General features: G+C 42.4%; 2 protein-coding genes and 1 pseudogene across 6 annotated transcripts in view; all 3 read left to right on the top strand.

Moving 5' to 3' along the window:
- Window positions 1-700: 700 nt before the first annotated feature.
- LOC139557450 (guanylyl cyclase-activating protein 2-like) lies at window positions 701-3,047 on the top strand (annotated as a pseudogene).
- Window positions 3,048-5,159: 2,112 nt separating this feature from the next.
- LOC139557448 (ADP-ribose glycohydrolase OARD1-like) lies at window positions 5,160-7,286 on the top strand. Its single transcript, XM_071372263.1, has 5 exons — window positions 5,160-5,781; window positions 5,994-6,159; window positions 6,347-6,405; window positions 6,484-6,596; window positions 6,705-7,286. The coding sequence occupies exons 1-5, from the start codon at window positions 5,734-5,736 to the stop codon at window positions 6,883-6,885; spliced, it is 567 nt and encodes a 188-aa protein (XP_071228364.1). The 5' UTR covers window positions 5,160-5,733; the 3' UTR covers window positions 6,886-7,286.
- Window positions 7,287-8,733: 1,447 nt separating this feature from the next.
- LOC139557463 (synaptotagmin-2-like) overlaps window positions 8,734-14,785 on the top strand; it is a 99,814-nt gene continuing 93,762 nt past the window's right edge. For 3 of the 5 annotated variants that reach the window (XM_071372286.1, XM_071372289.1, XM_071372283.1), the window contains exons 1-2: window positions 8,813-8,926; window positions 9,057-9,112. The gene's annotated coding sequence lies outside the window, so the exon portion shown is untranslated. Of the gene's footprint in view, window positions 8,927-9,056; window positions 9,113-14,785 lie in introns of all 5 variants that reach the window. The other 2 variants (XM_071372285.1, XM_071372284.1) reach the window with 2 other exon arrangements.

Raw genomic sequence — 14,785 nt, 5'->3', positions numbered from 1 at the left:
CAATTGATAGTTTCCATTGAAAGTGCATTTTAGTCCAGGACTAAACTGGGTCTGGGAAACTGGCCCTGTACCTTTTCTACAATGACTTGTATGCTGATTTCAATTTCCTCATGTCACACTATTACCATGATCAAAGAAAAATGTCAAGTCAAGGGCTCTTCCTTTTAGGTTTAGTAGTCTAAATTAGCAGTTCAGCTAGCAGTTTAACATCTTTATACCTATTATTTTGTTCACCGCCTGTCTGTTGCAGTAGTTCTAGCAGGTTGACTTGCCTTGGACTGACTGGACTTCTTGGAAGATGGACAATAGCAAATCTTCTCGAGAACTCACTATGAACTAATTGATCCAGACAGTAGGCATGTATTCCTAATCCCATGTGTCATGTGATCTACATCAGTCCTTGCCCAGTCTCTACCATCAGTGGAGAATGGTCAGACAAGGGGTAATATAGTAACTCACTGTTTCTGTCCGCAGTGTTTTTGTTTATGTGTGGTACCTTTATGGAAATATTTAAAAAAATGTCAGTAATAGTACAGACACAGTGGACTGATTAAAAAGTTGCAGTTGTGATGGAAATGAGCACATAGTTGGAAGAGCAAAATAATTTGTGGAATGTCCAAAGAGTAGAGCTACACCCCTGACTGACACAACTTTCAACCATGAGAGACAACTTCTTCAACTGAGGAGTCCAATCAAACATGAGCGACAACACCTTCAACTAAAGAGGCTCATCACAGTATTTGAGAACTATTTCCGTGATGGGTCAGCGACTGAGTGAGGAGAGTGATTCAGACCAGGAAATTGATGTTGCAGAGCTGCAGGACTGGTATAAGAAGTTTGTGGTGGAGTGCCCAAGTGGAACACTCTTCATGCACGAGTTCAAGAGCTTCTTCGGTGTTACTAACAACAAGGAGGCGGCCGATTACATTGAGAATATATTTCGCGCATTTGACAAGAACGGAGTGAGTAGCTACAGATGATGGGGGCCTTTGAGGGCCACAGTGTCCACATGTCATTCAAGTGATAACTGTTGAACATCTTAATTTCTGTATTTCTTTATGAGTATCAAAATATTATTTTATAATTTCTTTCCTTTGCAGGACAATACAATTGATTTTCTAGAGTATGTTGCAGCCTTGAACCTGGTCTTGAGGGGCAAGTTGGAACATAAACTGAAATGGACTTTCAAAATGTACGACAAAGATGGAAGTGGCTGCATTGACAAGACAGAGCTGCTGGAGATTGTAGAGGTAACAGACGTTCAAAGATTAGTGTAGGATTACATAAAATCAGTGGCGTGCCGTGGGCCTGGGGCCTAGGCCTTCAGTGAGGTACTACACAGTCCCACCCGAATTAATCCACCTCTTATTACCATCATTATGCCATGGCTCTAGACACTATACATTTAGACAGAAACGCAGTATAACCAGGCGTTGCGTCACCTTGAAATTGACAAATTGACATTTTTGGGTAAACAGTGTTTAACAGACAACTCAAGTTTGCAAAGCCAGTGTGGCTCCAAACACCAAATCGATCACTTGCAAATAATAGGCATTCCCAGCAGTACAGTTTGCAGTGCTTCTCGGAGCCTGTGAGCAATTGACAGCGCTCGTAGTTGAAACTTTGAAAGTGGCGAGCGAACGAACCCCTTTCCCGCCTGTGACAGGCTTTGTGGCGTCGGGCGACCTCTCCTTACAATGTCTAACTTTTCTTGAAAAGTTCGTCTTGAGAATGGCGTTATAATTATATCCTCGACCAGTTCGATATCTTCTCCTCCTTCCGCCATTGTGGGTTGAAAAAACAGTTTAGTAGAACGCGAATTAATTCGTTTATCAAATTCAGTTTCCTAGATCTGCATAGACCTGCCCATAGGACCTGCCTCTCAATATTGGTAATCCAATCAAAAGACGTGGACGCACTACGCCTGCTAGCTGGCTCCTGTGTAACACTGGAGCCAGCCAGCAGGCGTATAATAGCCAACTCTAAAGCTGATTGGTTGACACAAAATTTTAATTTCCATTCACTTTAAGCTACAAGCGCCCGCACTGTTGATTCTGAAGGCCTGAGGGCAGATTTTAGACCCCTGGCAACACATGATGGCTGAATATGATTGGATAAAAGATCTAACATAAAGACCAGCCCTCCAAATCTCAACCTGGGGCTGGAAGCAGTGCAACCAAGAGGAAATCTATGAAATGAAGAGTATAACTCTTACTCTGGGGAATAATTTAATACATATTTGTGGGAAAATATATTTAAAAAAATATATATATTCTGATGATGTTTAGGCCAGCAGAGAAGGCCTTGCAGGCCCTGACGGCCCACCACTGCATAAAATACAGTTATGATATCCCATACATATATGGGATATCATTCCAAAATCTGCTTGTCTTCTCTCTCAGTCCATTTACAGACTGAAGAAAGCCTGTCATGGAGAACTGGATGCAGTGTAACCTCCTGACCCCAGATCAAGTGGTCGACAGAATATTTGAACTGGTTGATGAAAACGGAGATGGTGAGGACGCTTTCTTTATCCTCTTACTGTTCTCTGACAGCTTGATCTGTGGTTTTAATAATGTAATGATGTAGCAGGTTCTCACTGTGATTCCATATCATTATGACTGTGTAACACATTATTGTGTGTAAAATTCTAAAGTATTTAGAAAATTGGACCATTGGACAATGGGTGTTAGTAATGTTTTTCCCTCGGTGTAAACAGTGTTTGGTTTCAGTAGTTAGTGAGTAATGCTAACTGTCTCTTCCCTCAGGGGAGTTGTCTCTGGATGAGTTCATCGACGGGGCCACGAGAGACAAGTGGGTGATGAAGATGCTGCAGATGGACGTCAACCCTGGGGACTGGATCAGTGTATGGCGACGCAAGAGCTCTGGAGCGAGCTCTGAAGCTGAACCTCTGTAATAAGTTTATAGACTTCTTTCAATCAAAATTTGAATCCATCTACCAGCAGCTTCAACTATCCTGTGCCCTGCCCCTGTGCCCAGGTGGTGGCTGACACTACCACCATACCCATGGGGACTATGGACTCTTGAGCAGAGGGGGCAACCGTTGCTGTAATACCCTCTCTCCCCATAACCTGCACACCACACACCATAACTTGTTGCTTCTTTTATAACTTTCTTTGTTTTCTCTTTTGAAATCCCTAATGTGTACATATCTGCGCGTTTCTGTTCCCACTGATGGTTATGTGTGTGTTCTACTGACCATGATTTCATTTTGTATGTGCAGTGTAAAGTAAAAGTGACCAGTTTTCTCCATCTCTATATGGTTGAAAGACAACATGCAGTGGCAGATCGTAAAGTTTATTTTGCAATTATGTTTTGCTAGGGAAAAATGTCAATGGTTAGATCTGACAATAATATAGTATTCCGGTAGCAGACTTGGTTGTTACATATCTGGCACAATTTTTGCATTTGTAGAACAAATCCTTTTGTGTATGTTGAACAGTAAATGTGTATGAAGATGTATAATAAACAAACCAATTTTATGGAATGTAAGTCTATTATATAACCCTGAATAAATGCACTATCAATTTCAGAGTATATGAGGGTAGCTCGTACATCACAATATCATGAATAACCTGACACTATGGAAATCATACTGCCCATCTTTGACAGTATTCACTTCATCACATTCCAGAATGGATGGTGGAGGTAGGTACTGGAGCAGGAGCAGAATCAACCTTCAGCTCCTCCTACCTCTAGGTACTTGTAGATATTAAATGATTGGATAGGTTTAAGCAGCTTCACCTTGAGTAATGGCGGTAGGCGGCAGATAATTGCGGCTGGTAGAGCTTTATGAGTCGACAAGACATGGCGGCAAATTCAAGATACAAGAACCATTTGAACCATTTGCTACTACAGCGGATGAAGGAGTAGAAAGTGCGTGGAGGTTTGTGGAAATGGACATCAAGGAAGAAGGAAAGGAGCTAAGTGTAGAGGGAAGCAGTGTGGTGAGGAAGATTTTAGTCAAGTACAAAGAGAAAAAATGTAACCTGACAAGAGTGAGGATTTATTACCTGCGGTGCCATGTGCGGGTTTGAGCCTTTTTTGAGAGAATGGATCCTTTCCTTCTTGTGGATCCATATGTGGTGTCAGGTTGGGTGGAGAAGAGGTTGGGGACTGTTGAATCGGTGAAAGTAACTCGAAGTGGACTCGTGATGATATTTGTGTGTCTTCCGCCAAGAGGGAGCGGGCACTCTGCACCATGCACCTTGGGACAAGACCTGTGACTGTCTTTACTCCCTGGAGCAGGGCGCCATTGAAAGGAGTGATAACTGGTGTGGCGTGAATGTTGAGTGTTGATTCCCGGTGTTTGTGATGCACAGCGTTTGGTGCGATGCAGACCCGGTGGAGAGCGTGATGAAACAGAGAAGACACTGTCTTTACCCAACAAAGTCAAGTTAGGATGTTTACAGTATTTTAGGTGTCAAACTTATGGTCATGTTGCAGCAGTGTGTAAGAGGGAGATTCCTAGATGTGAGAAGTGTGCAGGAGACAAAGGAATGTGTGGTATCGGTGGAAAAAGCTGTGTGTTAACTTTAGGGGTACCCATGTTGTTGGAGATCAGAAGTGTCCGGTGAGAGAAAGGCATGTCGAGGTTGCTAGGGTGAGAGTAGTACAGAAGGTGTCGTATGCTGAGGCAGTGAAGAGAGTAGTAGAGGAAGATGGGTCCAGGGCGAGGGATCCTAAGACTTACCTGTGAGTAGCCCGAGGCCAATAGAGAGTGATAGGAATAACATGTGCTTCAGTAAGATTAGCTTCTTAGCATTCATACCCATGGTTATCAACTGTACCGCAGAAATGGAACATAAATTACAGAAAATAGATGTTGTGGTGGCAGTTGCAGAAAAGAGCTTGGCTGTACAAAATGTTACTGCAAAATAGTTACAGCACGGTGTGTTGAACAATGCCCTCTCAGGCTGACGGCCTGGCATAGGATCAGATAGAGCCAAAGTAGTCGAATAGTGGTGAGATTTTAATGGGTGTAGGGTTAGTTGGTAGGGCAATTTTTATTCGTTCTTATTTCCCTCCTCTTTGTGTGTCACAGTGTAATTAATTCACAAGCCAGAACAGTAGGCTGACACAGCAGGGGGCAGCATGCACCTCGAACGTTTATATTTGCGGACCACGATAATACCATCGAAGAAGAACAAGAAGAAGCGTCAACATCTCCTTGCCTTCTGATAGGCTTACTTACACCTTGTGGCAAAGAAGAAGTAGATTGCTAGCTAGAGGGTATATGCTAGAAGGGATCCAGTTTTTGTCGAATTAACGTCAAAAGTTGGTTATTCTTTTCATTTGATCTAATCATCCCAACCTGCGGCGTAAATTCTAAACTACGAAAAGTCAAATCTGACAAAAACTGGATCCCATCTAGTTCTAACCCTTATAATACCTACATTGGTGAAATTGAAAGAGAAATTTAACGACTTCGACACTAGCTAAGTAAATTGATACATTTGGGAAAATGCACCATAGCTAGCTAGTTGCCGTGTGCAATTTTCAGACAAATGTGCCGGCTCTGTAGATGCTAAAGCTAGGGTCAGGGAGACACTGCATAGCTAGCTGTGACTGTAGTGATATAACTAGCTAATGCAGCTTTAAATAATCAATGCACTTTAATTTGCTCGCAGTAGCATTGCTTTCCCTCGCAGATTAACAAAACAGATTGCCCATCCGTCCCACCTGGTTGACTACAGCTCACCTGCCAAAGTAATGTCAACCGCATCTGTGGAGCCAGTGCGCTCTATTGACAAATCGAAGGTAAGTGGCCAGCATGAAAACGCCTTAGTTAGCTAGTAGGTAATGCTGCCATACCGTTGAATGGCATGTAATCAATGGCTATAATATGTTGTTACTTACTGTGAACAGTCCTATTTAGCAAGCTAGACACTTTTTATGCCAAAACTCTTTGGATAGTGGTTTTGGGTAGTGGTGACTGGTTCTGTGGTGTAATGCTGCTCTCTCTTGGCCAGCCTGCAGAAGGCATCTGGAGCCTACATCATGTGAAGGGGGACCTGTTCTCCGGTCCTGAAGATGAGGCCCTGGCCCACTGTATCAGCAAAGACTGCCACATGGGGGCTGGCATCGCAGTTATGTTCAAGAAAAAGTTTGGTGGAGTGGCTGAGCTAAAGGAACAGAGTGAGTTGTTCTGTATAATGTATTATTAATGTATTATTTGTTATTACGCACTGCATGCAATGGAAGTCTGTTGTGATGTGCCCTTTTAATTTTAAAATGAGCCCTGAATTTGGAAAAGCATGGCTTATATCATAAGCCCATGTCATTGATCAAGATCACTGTTCACTAATTTTGCTTTACTTCACAGAGAAGGTGCCAGGACAATGCGCTGTACTGAAAGGACACAAGCGTTTTGTGTACTACCTGGTAAGACAGTTGCCTTGTTAGTTTCATTCAACCAACAAACATTTTAAAGCATTTTTGTTGTGTCTTGCTCTATTACAGATAACAAAGGAAAAGTACAGCAACAAGCCCACCTATGACAGCCTGAGGCAGAGCCTTGAGGACATGAAGTCTCATTGCTTGAAAAACGGAGTAACTGCAATATCAATGCCTCGGTTTGTATGAATACATTCTACACATAAAAAGGTGTCATTAAATTATTTTAACATGTCAATCATTTCCATTTGATGTATGACTAAATGTTCTATCCCTCTATTCTACAGCATTGGCTGTGGCCTTGATCGACTGAGCTGGGACAAAGTGGAAAAGATGCTTGAGAAGGTATTCCAGCCCACAAGTATCAGTATCACTGTGTACACCCTCCCTGTAAAACCTACAGGGAAACCAAGTCCACGGGGCAACCAAGTTTCCAATTATGTTTTCTGTAAAACAAAATTACGTTAAACTCACAGACAATATATCAGCATACTGGTATGCATCTGTACAAAGTTTGCGCAAGGCAGTACTTTTGAAAGAGAATAAACACACTTTTCCTTGAAATCATACCCCCTCATCTCTACTTTACCCCTGTTTAATTGTTCTCTGAAATTACATGTTCATATTTTGCACTTTAATTACTGTCCTATATAGTAGCAATATCATATTCATTGTAATTCTCTCCACCAGAAGGGGGCACCAATGATTGTTTTCTCTTCTGTACTGCTTTTTGTCATATGCTGATTTTAAATACCCTGTAATGTTGATTTTTTTTGTAACCCTGTAAGTACCTTACACGAGCATGAATAATAAAAAGTAAATTGTGATTTTAATTTCACAAGATAATAAAATCTGTTTTACACCTTTCACTAGACCTGTGGTTCTTGTGTAATATACAGAAATTGCCTGCTTAGTGTAAATGGTGTTATGCCATCATTGGAGCATATTCACCTTATGACTAAATGTAGTTATATCACCCATCATACAATACAGGAGGGCATATGATCTTCACAAATACATCTAGTCACTCCTACCTATCTCTTCATTTACTGACTATGCTTAATTCACTGTGCTGTGATTCAGGCATTGCTCATGAGTCACAAGCTTGATGCTTAGTGGTTAGAGCATTGGACTAGTAACCGAAAGGTTGCAAGATCGAATCCCCTGAACAAGGCAGTTAACCTACTGTTCCTAGGCCGCCATTGAAAATAAGAATTTGTTCTTAACTGACTTGCCTAGTTAAATAAAGGTAAATAAATAAAAATGCTGTTGACTGAAAGCTACCTTGAATGTGATTCTAATTCTATGACCAACACAGCAGGGTGCAGATATGGCCATGGCATTGTATGATGTAATATTGATCTTGAGTATATTGCACTAACGCAACTGAAAGACAATGTAGGCACCAGATGTAATGGAGAGTGGGGGTGGGGAATCTGACACCACAATTTCAAACCCACAGATCCATTTTATGTGTAATATGGGAAAGCCCTCCTGTACATCATGAAACTTGATTCGAATCTACACCAAACCATCTATCCTTTCGATGGATTGCCTGTAGTAACATTACTTGAAACGAAGAGCATATTAAGTTAACAATTATAAATATACATTTGGTTGTGATAACACAAGCTTACAGTAGTTAGCTAGACAGTGTACAGTCTCAGTCTTTGCCCCCTGGCACCCACTCCCTATACCTCCTTCTTTGGTGCACCAATAATTCATGAGGAAAATGCATTAGCCGCTGTGTACACTGCGGCTGCCTCCCTCTGTATTCCTGGCTGGAAGACTGTGCTTCGGCATCACTGCATCCGACCCCCTCCTCCTCCCATCCCCCTTTGCCCAGCAATTAGACTGCACACTGCAGCAGAGCCACCTAGTCGCTCCGCTAGCCCTGGAAAATATCCCTTTTATCTGGCCTCAGACTCCTCTGACACCCCACTGTACTGCAGAGGTTCATCACAGACTGCAGACATGCAGAGGTGGTCCTTGCTTATGTCTCAAAAATCCTCCTAACCCTGGCAAAATGCTGCATCCTATCTCGGTGTGTTTGTCCTATGGCATTGATTTCTTCCTTAGCTCTCCCTCCCTCCTAACACTCAATCTCAGTTTTTTTTCCATGTCCTCCCTCCTTCCATCCTCGCTTCCCCTTCTTTTTTACGCTCTGTGTATGAATTTGCAGAGCTCAGCACTCTTCTCCACGGGCGCTTCAGAGGAAAAAAAAGAGAAGAGCTAGGCGGGAGGGGTCCTGATGCACCATGAAACTGCCCCCTCCCAATTAAAACAGAGAGCTTACGTTATTGAAGAGCATCTTAGCCAATGAGGTGGCGGCGCAGGCAGATACAGCAGTAAAAAAACAGAAGAACGAGTGGACAAGAAATAAATTGCAGTGAGTGTGTAGTTTTTATCCCTCCCAAGAGCTGATTTTTATCAATTTACTGTAGTACTCCAGTCTTAGGGTGATTGTGTGTGGATGTGAGGCAAGAGTCCACAGAAGGACTAAGGAAAGGTGTGTTCTAGGACTATACTGTAGTAGTCCAGGCTTATTCATTCTAACACTGGAAATAAGAGAAAGTAATTATTGAAGGAATATTTATTCTCTTTTCTTCATTGTCTTTTTTGTTCTGTCTATGTCAAAGTGCCCTGAAGCCGCTAGAGAAGGTTTTCTTGAGGAGGAAGAGACCCAGCACCCAAGGTATGCTGCTTTTCACATCTACTGTTGGGCTGGTGGGATGCTTTTGAAGTTATCTATTTTTTCTTCAATATCTAATTGATATAATTGAGCATATGTTTCTCACACTGGGTTATGACATGAAGTGATATGGGAAGTAAATCATTGGTAATTAATTTGGAGATTTTTTTTCTTTTTTAATTTTAACATAATTGAGACTTGACAGGGAAGGAGAGAGAGGGTGGGGGAAGGCTAGAGCGGGACTCTCTAATGCTTCCAGGCAAGTTACTCTCTGTGCACACGGCTGTCAAGCGCTGCAGTATCCCATTTCAGTCCATAGCGGAGCTTCCCCAAACCTCAGCATCTTGCTGGTGTGTGGCAGGGGGACTGAATATAACCATGTAGTTTTGGTGAATTCAGAGCAAACTTGAAGTTTCATGGGACATCTGAGGCTTTTGACAGAATGTACTAAAAACATTTTATAACAGTTTGATGTTGATGGTTCAAATTTGAGGTCAGGTGGGGGACAGGGGTATCATTTCACTGTGAAATATATGTAACGCAAAATGATAGTCCCGAAATGGGATGGTGTGTGCACTCGTATGTGTGGACTCTCATTTTGTGTGCAGCCGTATGTGAAAACTCTGTGATGTGATGCATGCATTTGGGTTGCTTAGATAACACATGCATTAGGAATGGTGTGTGGAGCCTGATTAGTCGGGTTCACTGCTGTTCAGGGACTTTCCTTAGTCTGTGCCTGCAGCCACAGTGAACTATCTGACAGGGAGTGTAGGCTGGGCTGTAGGGGTCTCCTTCCAGGGAAAGAGGAGGGCTTCGCTCTCACCCGTCAGTGGTCACACAGTAGGATCCGCAGAGGAAAGTGAAGGCCAAGGGAATTTTAAAGATTTTATGAAGGGCTACTGGACACATTCTGTAACAGATGGATGAAGTGCTTTCTAAATATAAAATTGATTTTCATCATACTAACATCATTCATGAAGTGTATTTACACTTCTTTTGGTCATTGTAGGGTAATTTGATGTTTTTATGACCTTCAAATGTTTTGGTGTGAATAATTTACACCTGCCAGCAGTGGGCGCTGTTACTTTCATCTGTTTGCCTTTCTAAAATATTTGAGATGTGTCATTATAGATAGTACTGTAGAATGAGTGAAGATTATATTTGAATGATTTGCTCTTTATTTTGAAGGAGCAGCTCTGCTATCCACAGTTGTAGGCTATTTATCTGGAAACCAGATAAATGTGTTAGTTCTGTGTTAGTTTGGGAGAGTAGTGTGAAGAATCTGTGTTTTAAAATGATTCACAGACCATGTCCTCATTCTGTCATTGAAAAGCAGCTGCAAAAATCTTCTGTGGAAAAGCACTCTTCTTATACTGCTAAAAGGAATTGGGCGGGATGTTTTATAACCATAGATGGAGACGGGCTCCAGCACTTCAAACAAGCTCAAGTCCTCATAAGTGGAAGGTACCAGTGGTAAGGACAGTAGGCAGGAAGGGAGGAAAGCTAGGGAGGGTAAGGGACCCATTCTCTCCTGACCAGAGCTGTTAACCCCTAGATCCTGGCTCTATAGTAGTCAGACCCAATCTCCCATAGATGCCATAGGAGCTTTGTGAGTTTATCCAATCTAATATGGCAGTTGTGGACCAGGCAGGGAGAAAACCCAGTTTACTATCCATGTATCTTTGCCTTTCTAGAGCATGGTGGCTCTTACAGCAAATTACTTTTGCTTTGAGAGACAGCAGAACTATTTTAGTGTGTCCCGTTCTCAGCATTTTGTTTTACACTACCACTGCCAGCCCAGTACCATAATGAGAGACGATTGTACCTGACGAGTAGTACCTACCCAATTCTGTGAGCAACTTCAACAATCATCACATCCCTTCCTGTGCTTGCCAGTGGCCACGATGAATCACACATGAAAACACAGTCAGAGCAATAATCTTCAAATGGAAAACGTCATAACCATGCAGTTTGTGAGGTAGGCCCACTACTGTGTAGGCTACACTTACAGTGAGTCTAACATTAATTTAACAAAAATTACCAAATTATTCATAATAAACTTAGATTTAGCATTCTGGAAAATGAGTAATGTATGAGCTGATGTATATTTTGCAGATGAGGTGAATTATTATGCCAACAACACTTTAATGACGTTGCCACCCATGGCGTTATGGAAGACTGTTCCTCTTCACATTATCCTGAGGATGAGGTGGAGATACTCCCAGCAGGGTAGAGACATCATGCTGAGGAAGACACTCAAATAGCACAGGCGCCTAATGGCAACACTGCAATGATACCCCTCACTGTGCCCCAGTATAAGCTGCTGTCCTCTAAGACTGAAACTGTGAGAAGTTGAGAACCACTGAAATTTGAAGGAGCCTAAAAGTACTTATCATAAATTAACATAGTTGGATTTGAAACATCTGATATCTCGCTGTTGGCCAAAATCTTAAGAATATTGTAATCAGGGTAAAACAGCTGGTGGAATCAAGGAGGTATTCAGTCTTCAGTCAGAGGACCAATCACAACAGCAGCTAGAGAAAAACTGATTGCACAGTGAAATAGTATGGCTCCAACTATCCAATCACTCTTATGGAAGAGACAGGTAATGGATAATCAAATCATGCATGTCGGAATATCAGTAGATTCAATATTCACGAGTAGTTTCTACTTAAATACTCAATGAGAATTTGGTAATTTAAGGGTAATGAAAACAAACCTCATCGAATTTTGTTGTTTGTCATTTAGGCATTATGCTACTCTTCCTGGGGTCTAAACAGGAATAAAGTAAAACATCATAATAAAACAATACATCATACAATACATTGTGCATAATACAAATGTAATATCAATATAAAATGTACAATATTACAATGTGTGTGTGTCTCTTCATAGTCCGTGATGCTCCGTGAGGTGTTGTTTTATAATTTTTAAAAATAAGATTTTACTGCTAGCTTGAGTTACCCGAGGTGGAAGAGAGTTCTATATAGTCATCATGGCTCTACATAGTACTGTGTGTTTCCTAGCCTCTGTTCTAGACATAGGGGCTGTAAAGAGAGCCCTGGTGGCTTGTCTTGTCGGATATGTATGGGTGTCTGAGCTGGAAAATTATGTGGATATATTGAAGCAACATCTCAAGACATCATTCAGGAAGTTAAAGCATGGTCGCAAATGTGTCTTCCAAATGGACATTGACCCCAAGCATACTTCCAAAGTTGTGGCAAAATGGCTTAAGGACAACAAAGTCAAGGTACTGGAGTGGTCATCACAAAGCCCTGACCTCAATCCCATAGAAAATTCACCCAACTTATTGTGGGAAGCTTGTGGAAGGCTACCTGAAACGTTTGACCCAAGTTAAACAATTTAAAGGCAATGCTACCAAATACTAATTGAGTGTATGTAAACTTCTGACCCACTGGGAATGTGATGAAAGAAATAAATCATTCTCTCGACTATTATTCTGACATTTCACATTCTTAAAATAAAGTGGTGATACTAACTGAACTAAGACAGGGAATTTTTACTAGAATTAAATGTCAGGAATTGTGAAAGACTGAGTTTAAATGTATTTGGTTAAGGTGTATGTAGACTTCCGACTTCAACTGTATATGCGTGCTTCAAGGCAAGCAACACTGAAGCATGCATGAGACCACCAGCTGTTCCGGACGACCGTGTGATCACGCTCGCCGTAGCCAATGTGAGTAAGACCTTTAAACAGGTCAACATTCACAAGGCCTCAGGGCCAGACGGATTACCAGGACTTGTCTTCTGAGCATGCTCTGACCAACTGGCCAGTGTCTTCACTGACATTTTCAACCTGTCCCTGGCCGAGTCTGTAATACCTACATGTTTCAAGCAGACCAACATAGTCTCTGTGCCCAAGAACACCAAGGTAACCTGCCTAAATGACTACCGACCCCTAGCACTCACGTCTGTAGCCATGAAGTGCTTTGAAAGGCTGGTCATGGCTCACATCAACACCATAATTCCAGAAAGCCTAGACCCACTCCAATTTACATACCGCCCCAACAGATCCACAGATGACGCAATCTTTATTGCACTCAACACTGCCCTTTCCCACCTACGTGAGAATGCTGTTCAATTACTACAGCTCAGCGTTCAACACCATAGTGCCCTCAAAGCTCATCACTAAGATAAGGACCCTGGGACTAAACACCTCCCTCTGCAACTGGATCCTGGACTTCCTGATGGGCTGCCCCAAGGTGGTAATGGTATGCAACAACACATCTGCCATGCTGATCCTCAACACGGGGGCCCCTCAGGGGTGCGTGCTTTGATTTTAATTGATTTAGTGTTTAGCTAATAATTTGTCCCAAATGCAATGTTTTTAGTGTCCATTATGAGCACCTCCTCAAGTAAATAATCCTCCAGGACTGTAAAGCACCTCAGGAAGGGGTAGATCTGTTATAAAGCACCTCAGGAAGGGGTAGATTTGGTATAAAGCACCTTAGAAAGGGGTAGATTTGGTATAAAGCACCTTAGAAAGGGGTAGATTTGGTATAAAGCACCTCAGGAAGGGGTAGATCTGGTGTAAAGCACCTCAGGAAGGGGTAGATCTGGTATAAAGCACCTCAGGAAGGGGTAGATCTGGTGTAAAGATCCTCAGGAAGGGGTAGATCTGGTGTAAAGCACCTCATGAGGGGGTAGATCTGGTATAAAGCACCTCAGAAAGGGGTAGATCTGGTGTAAAGCACCTCAGGAAGGGGTAGATTTGGTATAAAGCACCTCATGAAGGGGTAGATCTGGTATAAAGCACCTCAGGAAGGGGTAGATCTGGTATAAAGCACCTCAGGAGGGGGTAGATCTGGTATAAAGCACCTCAGGAAGGGGTAGATCTGGTATAAAGCACCTCAGGAAGGGGTAGATCTGGTGTAAAGCATCTCAGGAAGGGGTAGATCTGGTATAAAGCACCTCATGAAGGGGTAGATTTGGTGTCAAGCACCTTAGGAAGGGGCAGATTTTGACTGGAGTCTTGTCCTCGCTCATCCTCTCAGTTTGACACCCCCTGTCCCAGATTGTGTGATACGGGGCATTTAGTGCGCCCCTGGTACTGATGGCGTAGGCAATATAGCGGAGCCAACACTGCTGTCACCCTGACACCACAGTTAGCAGAGTGCTTAGCTCTGCATGTCAGCCATAGAGATGCACTGTGAGCCATTTGTCAAACAAACTCAAAACTCTATTAGAAATAGATCTCAATGATAAGACTACATTAGAGAGAGGAATCTGAGTGACTGAATGGATCCAGAGCCATATATTGAGAAAATATCAGGCTCTTAATGGATAAAAGTGAATGCAAAAGGACACAAGGAATGTTCAGGACAGTGATGTTCTCCAGCCATTCTGTACTGCTGCCAGTCTCTGAGAAAGAGTACAGGAGACAATAGAGGAAAATAGAGGACATAACAAATGATTAAGGTGAACATTCTCCCCTGAATGAAGTGTCAGCCTGATAAATACACTGGTGAGGAGAGAACAGTAGAGAACAGGAGAGAACAGTAAAGAACAGGAGAGAATAGGAGAGAACAGTAGAGAACAGGAGAGAACAGTAGAGAACAGGAGAGAACATGAGAGAACAGTAGAGAACAGGAGAGAACAGTAGAGAACAAGAGAGAACAAGAGAGAACAAGAGAGAACAGCAGAGAACAGTAGAGA

Source organism: Salvelinus alpinus, chromosome 28, assembly GCF_045679555.1.
Source record: "Salvelinus alpinus chromosome 28, SLU_Salpinus.1, whole genome shotgun sequence".
Taxonomy (NCBI): Eukaryota; Metazoa; Chordata; class Actinopteri; order Salmoniformes; family Salmonidae; genus Salvelinus; species Salvelinus alpinus.
Note: the sequence above shows the minus strand (reverse complement) of the source record. Positions and strands in the feature narration are given on the sequence as shown.

What these genes read in the sequence shown, in the direction of transcription:
- LOC139557448 (XM_071372263.1), top strand. Translation starts at nt 5,734, where the DNA reads ATGTCAACCGCATCTGTGGAGCCAGTGCGCTCTATTGACAAATCGAAG. An exon ending in GGCTGAGCTAAAGGAACAGA is followed by an intron (nt 6,160 to 6,346) that starts GTGAGTTGTTCT and finishes TTTACTTCACAG; the next exon opens with AGAAGGTGCCAGGACAATGC. An exon ending in AGCGTTTTGTGTACTACCTG is followed by an intron (nt 6,406 to 6,483) that starts GTAAGACAGTTG and finishes GCTCTATTACAG; the next exon opens with ATAACAAAGGAAAAGTACAG.